Raw genomic sequence first — 21,051 nt, 5'->3', positions numbered from 1 at the left:
AAGCGGCCTTATTACATTTAAAAACCTAAAACTTCAAACGTAAATAAAAGGATGTCCAGTTCACCAGAAGAAAATCAAACTTTCAGAACGGGTGGCCACTCCGAATTCCCTCACAGCTCCAAGCCCACTATGGTTGGGGATTACCTGCGTGGATGAAAATAAAAGGGGTGAGTTTGGGGAAACTCAGTGTGTAAATTAACCCAACCATAGCCTATATCAGCTCAAACCACAGAAATAGAATAAGTTGGCTTAGCCCAGAACAGAATTCAGAATAAAGCCCATAGGCCCATAACAGAACAGAACAAATATTACATGTTTATGCAGAAACCCAACCCAGATTCATCCATAACACCCCCGTACCAGCCTTACACCATGTGGGGAGACTACTCGACCCACCCAACCGTTACACACCACAGAAATCGCAGCGAGGCTTCCAGATATTGTGACGAAGTCACCAGATACAGATATTGTAGCAGAGCCACCAGAACAGATATATGTGGCAGAGCCACCAGATCAGATATATGTGGCAGAGCCACCAGGATGCTTCCTCCATAGTATAACCCAAGTCCCCATGCAATAGATATATAATCATGGCATACATCATACAGAATCAGATCGTCATGCTTTTCAGTCAAAAGTAACCCTAGGGGTATAATGGTAATTTTGCATACATAGGGGTATTCAAGTAATTTAACTATTCTTAAGGTTTTCATACATAACATAGCCATTTACGTACGATCAGAAACACTTACCGCATTTTCTTACCAATTTGGGCTTGTTGGCATATTATCCCGTTTTTGGCCCATTAAGCCCAAAAATATCGAAATGCACAGAATCGCGCACTCTGTAGTCTTATCACTTTAATTTACCATATACATCAAACTATTAATCTCATGAGCATTCACACACTCGCAAGATCTCAAAATACTGGCTTTTCGGCTTTTCGGCTTGTGCCGATCTAGTCTATAAGAGGGTGTTAGTTACACACCTGTTTGCGACGATATGCTAACGAGATCCACACACGAACCGCCTACAATTGGATTACTAACACGTTAATCTAACTATTCAAATACGAACTACGTAACCCCTTACAATATTCGGCCAACCACACCTATAGATTAAAGTAAGCTTATATGAAATCAATAAGCAACTCATTAACAATTTTTTGTCAGTGTTTACCACATAATCATAATTTCACTGCAAGTTGTCTTCCTGAGCAACAGTCACTAAATCATTTATAACTGGAGCTATGAAACTTCAAATCAAGTGCCGTTAATTTTCCCTGAAAATAGACTCATATATCTTCTATCCATAAAATTTTCATAATTTTTGGTTTAGCCGATCAATACAGACTTTTCTCAAAGTTTCCCATGTTTCACTATTTGACTTATCTGACCACTCTTCATTACGAATCAAATTTCTCATTGTACAGAATTCAAAATATGTTCTTGTTTATTTCATTTGAAACTAGACTCAATAAGATTTAATTACATAATTTATTCAGCTTCTAATTCATCTCCCACAATTTATGGTGATTTTCCAAAGTCACGTTACTGCTGCTGTCCCAAGCAGATTTATTACCAAATCACTCTTTCACACATACCTTGCATGCATGTTATTTAAACATGTATATCACCAATCAATCATCACATATCTATGATTTTACTTAAGTATAATCTCCATTTCATCATTTTAAAGCATAACATGTTAGCTGATTTTTCCCTTTAGCATCTAAGGCACATGCATGCTCATTTGTTTGGCTCAACTTCACCTATCTTCCATTTTTCATCAAAAGAACATGAAACAACAACCATTTCCTTCATTTTAATTCATGACTAAATGCTCACAACACAACTAAAAACCAAAATACGCTTCAAGAGTTAAGGTAGAATCAAGAAGAACTCATGAACCTCAAAATAGAAGCAAGGTGCCAAGAACTTACCTTCAATTTTCCTCCTCCTAGTGACCGAATACTCAAGAGCTTTCTCCTCTCCTTTCTCTTCTCTAACTTTCGGCTATGATGAACAAAGATGGACAAAACTTTGTTCTTTTCATCCTTTTGTTATTTTATTACCCCACATTTTATGACACAAAATAACCTATATTATTTGTGCCATACCTATGCCATAATGTCAATAAAAAAAAATGTCCATAATGCTTATCATGCCCATCATGGAACATTTACCTAACCCATTATCAATTTTTTTATCAATTTGTACCATAAATTATGGATATCAAGTGCACATGTTGTTTTCAACAACATGTTGCTGGCCACTTCTTGTAAAATGGGAGGTTTGACATGCAAATCATCCTATTTTGCACTACTATTTATTTGGCCACTACAAATTAGCCTATAGCATTTTCAAACATTTTCACGTAGGTCCTATTTCATAATTTCACTCACAAATGACAAAATCAAAGCATGAAATTTTGCCAACATTCACAGAATTCCCGAAAATTGGGGCGTTACATATTATCATTATTACTATTATTATTTTTATTATTATTACTATTATTATATATTAGTGTATATCTTTATACATATATATATACACTTACATATAGTATTGTTTTCTTTATTACTTTAATTTAATATTTTTATTATATTTGCTTTTTGCATTTCTATATTATTATTATTATTATTATTATTATTATTATTATTATTATTATTATTATTATTATTATCATCATCATTTTTGTAATTACTATTACCATTGTATTATGGCTATTATTATATTTTCATCTTCTTATTACTCATCTATTATATTTCTTATCTATTTATATTTTCATTATTATACTATATCTATTATTTATTAGTATTTTGCTATTACTATTATTAGCATTAACATTTTTTATGTATTCTGTTTTTTTTAATACTATATTTTTAATACCATACATGTTGTGTATATTCTTAATACTATATTGTATATGTATATTTTTTAATAACTACATTACGTATATATTTCATATATATCATGTATATATATATTTTTAATATTATATTTTTTATGTATACATTATGTATATATCTTTAATATTATGTATATATTTTAATACATATATGTATCGTTATTATTAGTTTTTTTTTCTTTTTACATATTACTACTGTTTTCAATAAATATCATATATATTCTTTAATCTAGTATTATACATATATATATGTTCCCTACTATTTCATATTTACATTATTATTATTATTATTATGCTTAATACCATATGTATTATTACCGTTTTATACTATTATTATTTATATTATTATTATTATCATTTTCGTTATCATTGTCATTTTTATTTTGCCATGTTTTATTTTTTTTTTATTCACTTATGCATTCGATCATTTTATTTTCCTCATGTATTTGTTTATATTTACATATTATTAGCCTTGCTATTATTTCATCTTTTATAATTGCTCATATTATTGTTTTGACACCGTCGCACCTATTATTATGTTATTATACATATTAATACCATAATTTACTTTTATGTTTTACTATAAATTACGTTATATTTTTTTACCCAATACATTAAAATAATTCTTTCATAAAAGTAATATTCCGTATTTGGCAATTCGAGACAATCGTGCTCTAACTTCCTGGGTTTCGATTTTTCTCATTTAACCTAAATAACGGAATATTCTTTTAAATCACAATATGAGTTTTGAAATAAATATTCTCGGAGATACGAGGTGTTGTGCCCTAACTTACCGAGTCTGACATTTTGTTACCTCGGGATAAGATTTTTTATAACAAAGGCAATATTCGGCATTTGGAAATTCGAGATATCGTGCCCTAACTTACTGGGTTCCGATTTTTCTCGTTTACACTAAATAGTCGAATACCCTTTTAAAAAGGGTCAAAATACATGAATTTCAAATAAAGGCAAGCTTATTCTCAAAGTTCGAAATGTCGTGTCCTAACTTACTGGGCATGACGTTTTATTACTTCGAGATGAGGGAGTCTTTAACATCCGTTTTAATTTATTAAATCATTTTTAAATTAGCATTAATAAGAGGGATTGTGTTTTAAATTCTTTCAAGTTTTCAAATCTTCGAGACTAAGACACTAATTAATCAACTAGGTACCAATTTTGGGCGTATCGAGGGTGCTAATCCTTCCTCGTGCGTAACCGACTCCCGGACCTGTTTTCTTGACTTGCGTGGACCAAAATCGTTGTTTAAATAAATCAACCCATTTTAAACAACCACTTTTACGAGGTGACCCGATCACACCTCATCAAAAAGGATTGGTGGCGACTCTCATTTTTCGTTTTCATTTTCAAAATCCAAATCGATTCCCGTTTTTCAAAAAATGGTTACGACACCCATAATGCAAATTAAAGAATATCTGTTTCAATTGATTGGTCAAAAGAAAAAGGTAAATAGCATGACCTAATTTCTCATCTCAACAATGCCTAATCAGTGTTCCTAATAGGGAAATTGAATGAGTCGACTAAGTGTATCAAAGTAAAAGAAGGACCAAATAACAAATTAGGCTAAGCAACCACTCACTGTTAGAGGTGGATGGATGCGATAGACCGAAAGCAGGAAAACCAGCTTTACTACCCGGAACCATGCTCTTTGCAACACTACTGTAGCCAGGGGACGTGAACCGACAATAATTCTAAAGCACCCATTATTTGATCCTCCTCTTACCAGACAATAATAAATAATAAATGTCCATCGGATTCAGCCTTCAAAAGCCATAACTACGGTGGATAGTTTACAATTTAATGAACCCCTTAGAATCCAAACATTACCATAATTTTCATATCCTTTTAAAATCTGTTTGTACCGTCAAACAATAAGAGGGGGAAAAGAGAAATTTGACTAAATAGGAGAAAAAATCTTGAAAAAGGCTAGTCAAGTAGTTTACCACAATTACTGCTTCTCCGTCATGGATATTACGTTTTCGTTTTACAAGGGAAGTGCTACCTGCGGATCCATCCTTGTCGGTAGAGTGATGATGGATATGTTCAGTGTCTGGAGGTATGGCACTGCAGCTCTTTTATATCTTCCAAATCTTTCTCATAACACCACACTTCTTCCAAGGAAACCTATTTGTGCGTTGGAAAGACATCTCAAGCTCATCGCATTCATGATCAGAGCAATCCATTGTCCATAAATTCTTGGTTTCACACTCACCGTACATTTATCCTCTAAGGACAATGGATATAATAATTCACGCGAGAAAAAGGTGGTCCTTCCTTATGGATCGTCCACCTAAAACAAAGAAACCCGGAATCGACCCTTCCAGGAATTTTAACTTGAAAAACAAATCCATTATTACTAGATTGTCCAGAATTTCTAGAATGGATATAAGTTGGACCATGCTGCTGAATATGTTACCAGTAAGATTAAGAGCTCTCAACGAGGATAGACCAGGAATATCTCCTTCACCAATGGTGCACAGGCTGTGCAATTTGACAACAGAAGACATTCAAGCTTGGAGAGTCGAGTAAGAGACGCCGGTATGCTGTTCAAATTGTTACCGCTGAGACCAAGATTTGTCAAAGAGGATGGACAAGAAATAGAACTAGGAATATGTCCTTCCAAAATTTCTCTAATCAAACGGATGCTCCATAACCGTGTCTGTGCGATGGAGGGTATATCCAGGTGACAAACCGATAGTTGCAACAGCTTATCGCTTTCCTAGTTCATCTGCCTGTCGTGATAAGATAGAAAAGTAAAATAAATAAATAAATTATTCGGCCTGCAGGATTTGAACCTGCGGCCTCCGTGTCAGTAGAATGAAGCCACAACCAACTGATCTAGGGAGCCAGTTGTTTTATTCTTAGACACAGTCCTCTATTAACCTTTTTTCCAATGGTTAAATGATAATATTTTTAACTTTTGCATTTAAAAAAAAATATATATATATATATATATATATACATACACTTTATAGCAATGGAGAAACTCGTCAAAATATTAAACCAAGCAAGCAAGATGGTTTTTTTTTTTACAAACATCTAAAGCTAACGCAATGATATGCACACACATTTAAAAATGAATCATCAGATGGAGCAATGTCGGATTCCGGAGCTGGAGAAGCAGAATCGACCTCTGTAAATTCAAATTTTTTTATAAGCTCTTTAGCGATGAGTTCATTGGCACTGTCCGATGGATGGTACTCTTCCCAAAACACATATTTGCTTCTATCTCCGTACGGTGTTGATGCCGATGGATTGTACGAACTGGCCGTTACAACCTTGAATGGTGGTGATTCCGACAAGGGTCACAAGAAGTAAACTCAATGCTATCTCAAACTTCATGTTTTGTTCGGTTAATCAATCCTGGTCTAAATTATTTCCGTTTTTAATCAATTTGTGCTATAATGGCTTAATTCTACATTTTATTTCGGTCGGTGTTTTCATGTATAATAACTCATTAAATAAACTATAGTTAGCCTCTTATGATATTAACGTTTTACTAGCTATTAACTAATTAATTAAGAATTTCTCAATTGTAAACTCAACTTTAAGAATTTTATTTTAATAAACTTAAATATTCTTTTTATTTAACAAATTTAAAAATAATACATATAGTATAACAAAAATTTCAAGAAATTTTGAGTTGTAGGTTAGTTCAAAAATCGTCTTGTGTCACCAACCCCCACCTGTAAAATTTGATAATAATAAGCAAGTCAAGCTCTTTCGAAAATTCTGCTTGCCGCAAATTCTCTGGAAAATATTCAACTTGATATCAAGAATCTTTAAACGTTCCATTTTCCCATCAATCTCTGGAAGCCTTGCAAGATTTGAGCAACCCGAAAGAATTAATGTTTCAAGGGATTCCATTCCAACTTTGGTAGGGAGACTCCGGAGACTTTTGCAGTCTCTTAAATTCAAAAGTTTAAGTCTCTTAAGCACTCCAAGTGAAGGATGAAGTACAACCTTCCGTAATCGAAACTTCGGGGAGGCTGTTGTGAAGTTTGGTATCTTGATGAGGCTTTGGGACCCTTTTAAGGCTGATTATTTTCAACTTATACAAGGGTCGTAGAAAACAATAACAGATTAGAGAGAAAATAAGGTAAAACACAAGGATTAGATGATTCCCCTTGTTCAACGCGACTATATGGTAAGAGAAGTACGACAAGGTTGTCCGGTCGAAAGCTTGAAGGAAATGATATTAAAGAATATCATGTCCAATCTAAAAGACGTAGATACTTGAGATCATCACCAAATTAATTTTCATTTCTAAATATCTTTAAATATTTGTTAATAATAACATTAATTGCCATGAGTAATTTCATAAATTATAATTAGCTTTTTAATCAATTAGCAACCGTATTCTAAAGAATCACATTCCACTACCCTATAAAGGAATAATTATATTTTCTTTCTTGGTGTGAGATTTATTTACTGCCTCTTATATATGTTTGTTGTTCTTGAGAAGGTTGCGGTGTTGATCACCTCCTGTAGGATTTGTTGGGATCCGAAGCACAAATTTGCCTAAATGCTCCAGCAATCATCTTCGACACATTTGATGACAGTTGTTAGAAGCAATCGCTGCCAAATTCCCTCGAATTTATACAATAAGACCACTTCATTTGCTTTCCATCCGAGTGAATAAAATTCAAGCCCTTCTTCAACTTGATTCTATTCTTACTGATGGAGGACCCTCTCGGCGAAAAAAACTCGCCTTCAACACCATTCTCAAAACTACACATTTGCTCAGTTTGGAGAAACTGTTCTCCAGTTTGAAAAGTTTGGACTCTTAGCAACGGATTCAGTTCTGAAGAGCCAAGCTGTTGGTACCATGGAGGGTGGCGGAAGTGAAGAAGAGACCGTCAAAGTCAAAGCTACAAAAATACTCATGTGGAATATTCATTGAAAAAACCAAAACATCACGTCGTTAAAATTCAAATGGAAATTAACTCGGTCTACTAAAAATAAATTATTAATTATTAAATAATTTAATATTCACCCCAATTTTTTGCATTTACATATAAAGCATTCAATTAAAAATATTAAATAGAAGAATTTCATACTAATAACAACTTCAACACTTAATTCAATAACAGTTAACAATAGGAGATTTATTGAATAATAATAATAATTATTATTATACTCAAATTGTAATTTCAAATTTGATTTGAATTGAAATTCAATTTTTTTTCTCCCAAATCAATATTATAAATAGATACATGCAATTCCACTATCATTCATCATACGCTTAGTTTCATAGGATTTTATTATAATTTGCTGCCTTCAACCAACCATGATGAAAAAATTTGTTTCCTTTGCCATTTTTGTTTTATTTTTCTTTGTTTCCATCTCATCATCTAACGGTGATGGTGATTTAGTGTTCCAAAATTACATTAATATCAATCTTACTAAAGTCATCGATGGTGATGGTGATGGCGGTGTTCTTTTCAAGAACTACAGTCAAATCAACCTCAACCGTGTTACCGGACCGGAAAGTATTGCCTTCGATTGTAAAGGTGAGGGACCATATGTCGGCATATCCGACGGAAGAATCTTAAAATGGAAGCCGAAATTTGGTTGGCAAGAATTTGCCATCCCTTCACCATTCAGGTAGATTCACATCTTTGTCGTTTTTTTTCTTTTCTTTGATCCTATTCGTTTTTGTAGTTTTATTTTATAGTTATAAATCGATTTTTCATCACAAGGTTTTTAACTTTTGGGTTTTCCTTTGGATCAGGGAAAGGAAATTGTGCGATGGCACAAGAGATTCAAACGTTGAACCCATATGTGGAAGACCATTGGGCTTGAAGTTCGATAGTCGAACGTGTCATTTATATATAGCAGACGCCTATTTCGGTCTTTTAGTTGTTGGGCCAAATGGCGGCACGGCTATAAGACTGGCTATTTCGGCGGCAAATGGAGCTCCATTCAAATTTACGAATGGATTAGACATCGATACGAGCACCGGAATGGTTTACTTTACCGATAGTAGCACTCTTTTTCAAAGACGGTACATCTTCTTCCTCTTTTTTGCTTCTAAATTATCACCAATCGTTGATTCTATTCAGGGGGGACTTACGTATACATAAATAATCAATAGTGGAATTTATATATAAATAATTCATATAGAGATTTTTCATACCGAAAGGATAAATTATTCTTCTTTAATTGTGCAGGGATGCTGACTTTCTGATAAGTTCCGGTGATAGAACCGGACGGCTGTTGAAGTACAATCCTTATAACGGAGACGTGTCCGTCTTGTACGACGGTTTAGCTTTCCCTAACGGGGTTGCTTTCAGTGCAAACAATTCGTTTCTTCTAGTGAACGAATCGATAAAAAGACGAATACTGAAGTTCAATGTGCACGACCCCAAATCAGCTCCCAAAGTATTCCTTGAATTACCCAGGGTTCCGGATAATATAAAGAGGAACGAAAAGGGCGAATTCTGGGTGGCCCTAAACAGCAGTAGATTAGGAGCGCTTGGAAACGGTGTTCCAGATCCAATTGGAATGAGGTTTAACGAAGAAGCCAAGGTTTTGGAAATCTTGGACGGAAAGGGCGCACCAACTTTTAATTCGATAAGTGAAGTCGAGGAATACGGGGGGAAATTATACATAGGGTCTGTTTTGAAGTCGTACGTAGGCATCTTAAATGCCTAATTGATTTTTCTTTTTCTTTTTACAACTTTTTAATTGTTCTTGGTTGTTTTTATTTTACTCGATAAACATATATATATATATATATATATACACGTCTTAACGATTTTATTTTCGAGAAACTTTTAATTATCTTTATCTGCCTAATTGAGACGTTACATCTTCACGCCTCGTGCACAAGAGGAATGTAAGCTAGGCTTGGCGTACCAGATGGGCTAGTTGTCAAACATTTTAAAATTGTGCTTTATCCCCTTCATGCTTCGACTTACACTACTTTTTTCCATCACACAATGTTTACGTCGTAAACTTTATAAGCATGGCACCGATTCCCATAATGCAAATTAAAGAATATCTGTTTCAATTGATTGGTCAAAAGAAAAAGGTAAATAGCATGACCTAATTTCTCATCTCAACAATGCCTAATCAGTGTTCCTAATAGGGAAATTGAATGAGTCGACTAAGTGTATCAAAGTAAAAGAAGGACCAAATAACAAATTAGGCTAAGCAACCACTCACTGTTAGAGGTGGATGGATGCGATAGACCGAAAGCAGGAAAACCAGCTTTACTACCCGGAACCATGCTCTTTGCAACACTACTGTAGCCAGGGGACGTGAACCGACAATAATTCTAAAGCACCCATTATTTGATCCTCCTCTTACCAGACAATAATAAATAATAAATGTCCATCGGATTCAGCCTTCAAAAGCCATAACTACGGTGGATAGTTTACAATTTAATGAACCCCTTAGAATCCAAACATTACCATAATTTTCATATCCTTTTAAAATCTGTTTGTACCGTCAAACAATAAGAGGGGGAAAAGAGAAATTTGACTAAATAGGAGAAAAAATCTTGAAAAAGGCTAGTCAAGTAGTTTACCACAATTACTGCTTCTCCGTCATGGATATTACGTTTTCGTTTTACAAGGGAAGTGCTACCTGCGGATCCATCCTTGTCGGTAGAGTGATGATGGATATGTTCAGTGTCTGGAGGTATGGCACTGCAGCTCTTTTATATCTTCCAAATCTTTCTCATAACACCACACTTCTTCCAAGGAAACCTATTTGTGCGTTGGAAAGACATCTCAAGCTCATCGCATTCATGATCAGAGCAATCCATTGTCCATAAATTCTTGGTTTCACACTCACCGTACATTTATCCTCTAAGGACAATGGATATAATAATTCACGCGAGAAAAAGGTGGTCCTTCCTTATGGATCGTCCACCTAAAACAAAGAAACCCGGAATCGACCCTTCCAGGAATTTTAACTTGAAAAACAAATCCATTATTACTAGATTGTCCAGAATTTCTAGAATGGATATAAGTTGGACCATGCTGCTGAATATGTTACCAGTAAGATTAAGAGCTCTCAACGAGGATAGACCAGGAATATCTCCTTCACCAATGGTGCACAGGCTGTGCAGTTTGACAACAGAAGACATTCAAGCTTGGAGAGTCGAGTAAGAGACGCCGGTATGCTGTTCAAATTGTTACCGCTGAGACCAAGATTTGTCAAAGAGGATGGACAAGAAATAGAACTAGGAATATGTCCTTCCAAAATTTCTCTAATCAAACGGATGCTACATAACCGTGTCTGTGCGATGGAGGGTATATCCAGGTGACAAACCGATAGTTGCAACAGCTTATCGCTTTCCTAGTTCATCTGCCTGTCGTGATAAGATAGAAAAGTAAAATAAATAAATAAATTATTCGGCCTGCAGGATTTGAACCTGCGGCCTCCGTGTCAGTAGAATGAAGCCACAACCAACTGATCTAGGGAGCCAGTTGTTTTATTCTTAGACACAGTCCTCTATTAACCTTTTTTCCATTCGTTAAATGATAATATTTTTAACTTTTGCATTTAAAAAAAAATATATATATATATATATACATACACTTTATAGCAATGGAGAAACTCGTCAAAATATTAAACCAAGCAAGCAAGATGGTTTTTTTTTTTTTTTTTACAAACATCTAAAGCTAACGCAATGATATGCACACACACATTTAAAAATGAATCATCAGATGGAGCAATGTCGGATTCCGGAGCTGGAGAAGCAGAATCGACCTCTGTAAATTCAAATTTTTTTATAAGCTCTTTAGCGATGAGTTCATTGGCACTGTCCGATGGATGGTACTCTTCCCAAAACACATATTTGCTTCTATCTCCGTACGGTGTTGATGCCGATGGATTGTACGAACTGGCCGTTACAACCTTGAATGGTGGTGATTCCGACAAGGGTCACAAGAAGTAAACTCAATGCTATCTCAAACTTCATGTTTTGTTCGGTTAATCAATCCTGGTCTAAATTATTTCCGTTTTTAATCAATTTGTGCTATAATGGCTTAATTCTACATTTTATTTCGGTCGGTGTTTTCATGTATAATAACTCATTAAATAAACTATAGTTAGCCTCTTATGATATTAACGTTTTACTAGCTATTAACTAATTAATTAAGAATTTCTCAATTGTAAACTCAACTTTAAGAATTTTATTTTAATAAACTTAAATATTCTTTTTATTTAACAAATTTAAAAATAATACATATAGTATAACAAAAATTTCAAGAAATTTTGAGTTGTAGGTTAGTTCAAAAATCGTCTTGTGTCACCAACCCCCACCTGTAAAATTTGATAATAATAAGCAAGTCAAGCTCTTTCGAAAATTCTGCTTGCCGCAAATTCTCTGGAAAATATTCAACTTGATATCAAGAATCTTTAAACGTTCCATTTTCCCATCAATCTCTGGAAGCCTTGCAAGATTTGAGCAACCCGAAAGAATTAATGTTTCAAGGGATTCCATTCCAACTTTGGTAGGGAGACTCCGGAGACTTTTGCAGTCTCTTAAATTCAAAAGTTTAAGTCTCTTAAGCACTCCAAGTGAAGGATGAAGTACAACCTTCCGTAATCGAAACTTCGGGGATTGTTAGGATCGTCCCGATTAAGCAACGAACAAGTAAAAATAGTAGAAGAAATTGAGAAGATGAACACACAAATTTAACGTGGAAAAACCCCTTAAAGAGGATAAAAAACCACGGGCAAAGATAATTTTACTATAATGGCAAAAGAATGAAGAGTACAAAAGATGGAGATAAAAACTAAACCCCGAAAACCCGAAAAACAAAGAACCCTCAAACGTAAACACAAAATTCTCTGAATGTGTTATGAGTTCTAATCTAATGGGTGTCTCTTAATTCTAAGATTGTAAAGGAGCCTATTTATAGGCTAAATTAGTAAGTCAAATAAACTATACTAATAAATGCTAAATATATTGTACTAATAAATACTAAATCTTCTAGAAAGAAAATATATTTTTGTTTAACTTGACTTGCAAGCAATCTCTTAGAATTTGGGTCACACAATTCTAACAATCTCCACCTTGACACAAATTCTTTCAATGCCATCTTTGCCAAAACCCGCCACGGGCCTATCTTGAACTATGCAGGGAATTAACTGAGTCGAATCTATGCTTAGAAGCTGGAAGACTTCTAGCCTTCGACTTGTGCACTGCCAAATCAAAACTAACCCGGGTCTGATTTTCACGAATACAGTGCCCTAACTTTTCAAAACCTGCATCCAAAAGAGAACCTCTCTTCAACGAACGGTCATACCTTTTTCCCTCCTATGACCAAGTTGTCTCCGCTTCAAATGAGTTGACTTTGACTCCGTAACGGACGAGGGACGTCCGATTTCACCGGTCACTGTAGAACCTTCCAGAATATAAAGACTGCCGGTTCTTTTACCTTTTAACAAAACGAGAGCTCCACGAGATACTTTAATGTCGCTCGACTCGATGTTGATTCTGCATCCTTTCAAGTCTAAAATACTCAAGGAGATGAGATTCTTTCGTAAATCAGGTACATACCTGACATCTGAGAGTGTCCTAATTGTCCCATCGTGTATCCTAATTTTAACAGTACCAATACCGATTATTTTACTAGATGAATCGTTTCCCATGTGCACAACTCCACCTTCAACTGAACTGTATGTGGAGAACCATTCTCTATTGGGACACATGTGGAAAGAACATCCTGAATCTAGGATCCACTCAGACGTAAGCTTGGAGTTATCGCTCGTTGACACTAACAAGAAATCATCACCGCCTTCATCGACCAAATTAGCACCAGCTACATCTTCCTCGTTACTCTCAGCAACTCTTTTATTTCGCAGTTTATAACAATCTGCTTTGACGTGACTTTGCAATAGCGACACCTTTTGTCTCGTTTCTTTGATGCTACCAAAACGGAAGCTTGTCTATCTGCTTTGCTATTCAAATCAAACTCATTGTCGAGTTTGTCTCTACTCAACAAATGACCCTTCACATCTTCGAACGAGAGTTTGTCTCTGCCATAAATCAGGATCTCCCTGAAAGACTTGTATGAAGAGGGTAAAGAGCACAATAATAGCATAGCTTGATCTTCATCGTCAATATGAACCTCAACGTTCTTTAAATCATTTAAAAGAGTAATGAATTGACTGATGTGATCTTTAAGAAGCTCACCTTCGTTCATGCGAAACGTAAATAGACGTTGTTTCAACACTAAACGGTTAGCCAGAGACTTAGTCGCATAAAGAGTTTCTAACCTTTTCCACAAGGCGAATGAGGTCTTCTCCATCAATACCTCCTGCAATACTGTATTCGCGAGGCACAACTGGATTGCAGACAAGGCCTTTTCATCAAGCTCTTCCCATTCTGTTTGATTTAGATTCTCAGGCTTTTTCCCTGTAACAACCTTTTTCAAGCCATTTTGAACTAGAATTGCCATCATCCGAACTTGCCACAGATTGAAATTTGTCTCACCATCGAACTTCTCAATTTCAAACCTTGTTGCTGCCATCTCTGACCGGGCTGATCTATGAAAGTTAAACTAGCTCTGATACCACTTGTTAGGATCGTCCCGATTAAGCAACGAAAAAGTAAAAATAGTAGAAGAAATTGAGAAGATGAACACACAAATTTAACGTGGAAAAACCCCTCAGAAGAGGATAAAAAACCACGGGCAAAGATAATTTTACTATAATGGCAAAAGAATGAAGAGTACAAAAGATGGAGATAAAAACTAAACCCCGAAAACCCGAAAAACAAAGAACCCTCAAACGTAAACACAAAATTCTTTGAATGTGTTATGAGTTCTAATCTAATGGGTGTCTCTTAATTCTAAGATTGTAAAGGAGCCTATTTATAGGCTAAATTAGTAAGTCAAATAAACTATACTAATAAATGCTAAATATATTATACTAATAAATACTAAATCTTCTAGAAAGAAAATATATTTTTGTTTAACTTGACTTGCAAGCAATCTCTTAGAATTTGGGTCACACAATTCTAACAGGGAGGCTGTTGTGAAGTCTGGTATCTTGATGAGGCTTTGGGACCCTTTTAAGGCTGATTATTTTCAACTTATACAAGGGTCGTAGAAAACAATAACAGATTAGAGAGAAAATAAGGTAAAACACAAGGATTAGATGATTCCCCTTGTTCAACGTGACTATATGGTAAGAGAAGTACGACAAGGTTGTCCGGTCGAAAGATTGAAGGAAATGATATTAAAGAATATCATGTCCAATCTAAAAGACGTAGATACTTGAGATCATCACCAAATTAATTTTCATTTCTAAATATCTTTAAATATTTGTTAATAATAACATTAATTGCCATGAGTAATTTCATAAATTATAATTAGCTTTTTAATCAATTAGCAACCGTATTCTAAAGAATCACATTCCACTACCCTATTAAGGAATAATTATATTTTCTTTCTTGGTGTGAGATTTATTTACTGCCTCTTATATATGTTTGTTGTTCTTGAGAAGGTTGCGGTGTTGATCACCTCCTGTAGGATTTGTTGGGATCCGAAGCACAGATTTGCCTAAATGCTCCAGCAATCATCTTCGACACATTTGATGACAGTTGTTAGAAGCAATCGCTGCCAAATTCCCTCGAATTTATACAATAAGACCACTTCATTTGCTTTCCATCCGAGTGAATAAAATTCAAGCCCTTCTTCAACTTGATTCTATTCTTACTGATGGAGGACCCTCTCGGCGAAAAAAACTCGCCTTCAACACCATTCTCAAAACTACACATTTGCTCAGTTTGGAGAAACTGTTCTCCAGTTAGAAAAGTTTGGACTCTTAGCAACGGATTCAGTTCTGAAGAGCCAAGCTGTTGGTACCATGGAGGGTGGCGGAAGTGAAGAAGAGACCGTCAAAGTCAAAGCTACAAAAATACTCATGTGGAATATTCATTGAAAAAACCAAAACATCACGTCCTTAAAATTCAAATGGAAATTAACCCGGTCTACTAAAAATAAATTTTTAATTATTAAATAATTTAATATTCACCTCAATTTTTTGCATTTACATATAAAGCATTCAATTAAAAATATTAAATAGAAGAATTTCATACTAATAACAACTTCATTACTTAATTCAATAACAGTTAACAATAGGAGATTTATTGAATAATAATTATTATTATTATACTCAAATTGTAATTTCAAATTTGATTTGAATTGAAATTCAATTTTTTTTCTCCCAAATCAATATTATAAATAGACACATGCAATTCCACTATCATTCATCATACGCTTAGTTTCATTGGATTTTATTATAATTTGCTGCCTTCAACCAACCATGATGAAAAAATTTGTTTCCTTTGCCATTTTTGTTTTATTTTTCTTTGTTTCCATCTCATCATCTAACGGTGATGGTGATTTAGTGTTCCAAAATTACATTAATATCAATCTTACTAAAGTCATCGATGGTGATGGCGGTGTTCTTTTCAAGAACTACAGTCAAATGAACCTCAACCGCGTTACCGGACCGGAAAGTATTGCCTTCGATTGTAAAGGTGAGGGACCATATGTCGGCATATCAGACGGAAGAATCTTAAAATGAAAGCCAAAATTTGGTTGGCAAGAATTTGCCATCCCTTCACCATTCAGGTAGATTCACCTCTTTGCCGTTTTTTTTCCTTTCTTTGATCCTATTCGTTTTTGTAGTTTTATTTTATAGTTATAAATCGATTTTTCATCACAAGGTTTTTAACTTTTGGTTTTTCCTTTGGATCAGGGAAAGGAAATTGTGCGATGGCACAAGAGATTCAAACGTTGAACCCATATGTGGAAGACCATTGGGCTTGAAGTTCGATAGTCGAACGTGTCATTTATATATAGCAGACGCCTATTTCGGTCTTTTAGTTGTTGGGCCAAATGGCGGCACGGCTATAAGACTGGCTATTTCGGCGGCAAATGGAGCTCCATTCAAATTTACGAATGGATTAGACATCGATACGAGCACCGGAATGGTTTACTTTACCGATAGTAGCACTCTTTTTCAAAGACGGTACATCTTCTTCCTCTTTTTTGCTTCTAAATTATCACCAATCGTTGATTCTATTCAGGGGGACTTACGTATACATAAATAATCAATAGTGGAATTTATATATAAATAATTCATATAGAGATTTTTCATACCGAAAGTTTAAATTATTATTATTTAATTGTGCAGGGATGCTGACTTTCTGATAAGTTCCGGTGATAGAACCGGACGGCTGTTGAAGTACAATCCTTATAACGGAGACGTGTCCGTCTTGTACGACGGTTTAGCTTTCCCTAACGGGGTTGCTTTCAGTGCAAACAATTCGTTTCTTCTAGTGAACGAATCGATAAAAAGACGAATACTGAAGTTCAATGTGCACGACCCCAAAGCAGCTCCCAAAGTATTCCTTGAATTACCCAGGGTTCCGGATAATATAAAGAGGAACGAAAAGGGCGAATTCTGGGTGGCCCTAAACAGCGGAGATTAGGAGCGCTTGGAAACGGTGTTCCAGATCCAATTGGAATGAGGTTTAACGAATAAGCCAAGGTTTTGGAAATCTTGGACGGAAAGGGCGCACCCACTTTTAATTCGATAAGTGAAGTCGAGGAATACGGGGAGAAATTATACATAGGGTCTGTTTTGAAGTCGTACGTAGGCATCTTAAATGCCTAATTGATTTTTCTTTTCCTTTTTCTTTTTACAACTTTTTAATTGTTCTTGGTTGTTTTTATTTTACTCGATAAACATATATATATATACACGTCTTAACGATTTTGTTTTCGAGAAATTTTTAATTATGTTTATCTGCCTAATTGAGACGTTACATCTTCACGCCTCGTGCACAAGAGGAATGTAAGCTAGGCTTGGCGTACCAGATGGGCTAGTTGTCAAACATTTTAAAATTGTGCTTTATTCCCTTCATGCTTCGACTTACACTACTTTTTTCCATCACACAATGTTTACGTCGTAAACTTTATAAGCATGGCACCGATTCCCATAATGCAAATTAAAGAATATCTGTTTCAATTGATTGGTCAAAAGAAAAAGGTAAATAGCATGACCTAATTTCTCATCTCAACAATGCCTAATCAGTGTTCCTAATAGGGAAATTGAATGAGTCGACTAAGTGTATCAAAGTAAAAGAAGGACCAAATAACAAATTAGGCTAAGCAACCACTCACTGTTAGAGGTGGATGGATGCGATAGACCGAAAGCAGGAAAACCAGCTTTACTACCCGGAACCATGCTCTTTGCAACACTACTGTAGCCAGGGGACGTGAACCGACAATAATTCTAAAGCACCCATTATTTGATCCTCCTCTTACCAGACAATAATAAATAATAAATGTCCATCGGATTCAGCCTTCAAAAGCCATAACTACGGTGGATAGTTTACAATTTAATGAACCCCTTAGAATCCAAACATTACCATAATTTTCATATCCTTTTAAAATCTGTTTGTACCGTCAAACAATAAGAGGGGGAAAAGAGAAATTTGACTAAATAGGAGAAAAAATCTTGAAAAAGGCTAGTCAAGTAGTTTACCACAATTACTGCTTCTCCGTCATGGATATTACGTTTTCGTTTTACAAGGGAAGTGCTACCTGCGGATCCATCCTTGTCGGTAGAGTGATGATGGATATGTTCAGTGTCTGGAGGTATGGCACTGCAGCTCTTTTATATCTTCCAAATCTTTCTCATAACACCACACTTCTTCCAAGGAAACCTATTTGTGCGTTGGAAAGACATCTCAAGCTCATCGCATTCATGATCAAAGCAATCCATTGTCCATAAATTCTTGGTTTCACACTCACCGTACATTTATCCTCTAAGGACAATGGATATGTTGTGCGGAAGCGTGTGAAAGAGTAAAATTATTGTACTAAAAAATCACACTAAGTTGAATTCCCAGGAAAGAGAGGTGGATCACGAGGATCACTTAAGTACCAAGTCTTTCCTAGCCAGAATATCCCTCTATCGTAATTTAATAGCACAATAAATCACTACAATCAAATTCACAAAATATGAACAATAAATAGTAAAGAACACCAGAATTTTAACGAGGTTCGGCAAATCTTGCCTACGTCCTCGGGCACTACCAAATATATTTCACTTCAAAAATACAAGTGAAACTTTACAAATAGGGAGAGAGAACAATTGCCTTAAGTAGAGAATGGCAAGTGTGGGATGATGAGAATGAGCAATGGTTGGCCTATTTATAGTTGAGATTCAAGGGCCACCTTGCAAAGTCACTATTCACTTAGGGACCAAAATTGCTATTTTCCCATGCCCAACACTAAATAAAATATTTGGTGCCCATAACTTTGACCTTTCCAAGTATGGGTAGGTATGGGAAAGGTATGGGAAAGGTATGGGGTATGGGTATATTCTAATAATCTCCACCTTGAAGATTTGATTAGGATAATCTTATCTTCACACAATTCTTTCTGCTTTGACAACAATACTTGATAGTGCCTTCTTCAACTGTTAAACTTGCAGGATATTAATCAAGTTCAAACAATGTTCGAACTTGGTTGCTGTTACCACCTTGGTCATCATATCTGCGGGATTATCTGCAGTCTTGATCTTCTGAAGACAAATTTTCCCCTCTTCAATAATTTCCCGCACAAAATGGAATCGTACGTCGATATGTTTTGTACGTGCATGATAGACTTGATTCTTTGCTAAATGAATAGCACTTTGACTATCACAATACACGTTAATATGCTCCTGAACCAACCCCAAGGTTTTAGCCATACCTTGTAACCAAACAGCCTCCTTTACAGCCTCTGTTACAGCCATGTACTCGGCTTCTGTGGTTGACAATGCAACTGTAGACTGTAGTGTAGACTTCCAACTTATTGGTCCTCCAGCAAGTGTAAACACATAACCGGTGGTTGATCTTCGCTTGTCCAAATCACCGGCATAGTCAGAATCAACGTACCCAATAACACCTTTACCAAGTGTATTATCCTGCTTGAACAGTAATCCAACATCCACGGTCTTCTGAATATACCGTAGAATCCATTTCACAGCTTGCCAATGTCCTTTTCCAGGATTATACATATACCTGCTCACTATACTAACTGCCTGTGAAATGTCGGGTCTTGTACACACCATTGCATACATCAAGCTACCCACTACATTAGAATACGGAACTTGCAACATGTATTCTCGTTCCGTATTCGTTGAAGGAGATAGTTGTGCAGAAAGCTTGAAATGAGAAGCCAACGGGGTACTTACAGGTTTGGTCTGCTCGTTCATGCCAAACTGCTGTAGTACTTTCTTCAAATACTGCTTCTGAGACAAGCTAACTCTGCCATGAGCTCTATCTCTACATATTTCCATGCCGAGAATCTTTTAGCTTCTCCTAGATCTTTCATCTCAAACTCGAGATTGAGTTGAGTCTTCAATCTTCAATCTCAACTTTGCTCTTAGATGCTATTAGCATATCATCAACATATAAGAGCAAGTATATGAAAGTTCCTTCTTGTAGCTTCTGAAAATACACGCAATGATCAAATTTACTTCTTGTGTACTTTTGCCCTTTCATGAACTGATCAAATCGCTTGTACCACTGCCTCGGAGATTGCTTCAATCCATAAAGCGACTTTGTCAGTTTGTAAACCCAATTTTCTTTTCCAGCAACTTGAATCCATCTGGCTGAGTCATATAGATTTCCTCTTCCAAATCACCGTGTAAAAACGCGGTCTTCACATCAAGCTGAACTAGTTCAAGATCATATTGCGCAACCAAGGCTAGCAAAATCCGAATAGACGAATGCTTCACAACTGGAGAAAACACTTCATTGTAGTCTATTCCTTCTTTCTGAGCGTAACCCTTTGCTACCAATCTAGCCTTGTATCGAATTTCATTTTTACCAGGAAATCCTTCCTTCTTTGCATATACCCATTTGCATCCAATTGCCTTCTTTCCCTTGGGTAGTGTCACCAACTCCCAGGTCTTATTTTTATGAAGAGACTGCATTTCTTCATTCATTGCTTGCTTCCACTTTACACCATCAGGGTTACTTATTGCTTCTGTGTAAGTAGAAGGAACATCATCATCTGCAATTGGAAGTGCATAGGCCACTATATCATCAAAGCGAGCAGGCTTACGAATCTCTCTTCTTGGCCTCCTATA

The 21,051-nt window shown here is 35.6% G+C and overlaps 1 protein-coding gene and 1 pseudogene across 2 annotated transcripts; both read left to right on the top strand.

The window, feature by feature from the left end:
• The first annotated feature begins 8,158 nt into the window (after positions 1 to 8,158).
• On the top strand, positions 8,159 to 10,966 carry LOC121209396 (protein STRICTOSIDINE SYNTHASE-LIKE 10). Of its 2 annotated transcripts, none has more exons than XM_041080011.1 (3): positions 8,159 to 8,535; positions 8,669 to 8,935; positions 9,102 to 10,966. In XM_041080011.1, exons 1-3 carry the CDS (start codon positions 8,219 to 8,221, stop codon positions 9,583 to 9,585), a joined length of 1,068 nt encoding a protein of 355 aa, XP_040935945.1. In that variant the 5' UTR covers positions 8,159 to 8,218; the 3' UTR covers positions 9,586 to 10,966. The 2 variants fall into 2 exon arrangements, with proteins under 2 accessions (XP_040935945.1, XP_040935944.1); XM_041080010.1 differs by having other exon boundaries at positions 8,164 to 8,535; positions 8,663 to 8,935; positions 9,102 to 10,960.
• A 5,255-nt stretch (positions 10,967 to 16,221) lies between these two features.
• LOC121210076 (protein STRICTOSIDINE SYNTHASE-LIKE 10-like) lies at positions 16,222 to 17,395 on the top strand (annotated as a pseudogene).
• Positions 17,396 to 21,051: the final 3,656 nt, after the last annotated feature.

Source organism: Gossypium hirsutum, chromosome A11, assembly GCF_007990345.1.
Source record: "Gossypium hirsutum isolate 1008001.06 chromosome A11, Gossypium_hirsutum_v2.1, whole genome shotgun sequence".
Taxonomy (NCBI): domain Eukaryota; kingdom Viridiplantae; phylum Streptophyta; class Magnoliopsida; order Malvales; family Malvaceae; genus Gossypium; species Gossypium hirsutum.
The sequence above is the reverse complement of the archived record's forward strand: the minus strand, read 5'-3'. Positions and strand labels throughout refer to the sequence as shown.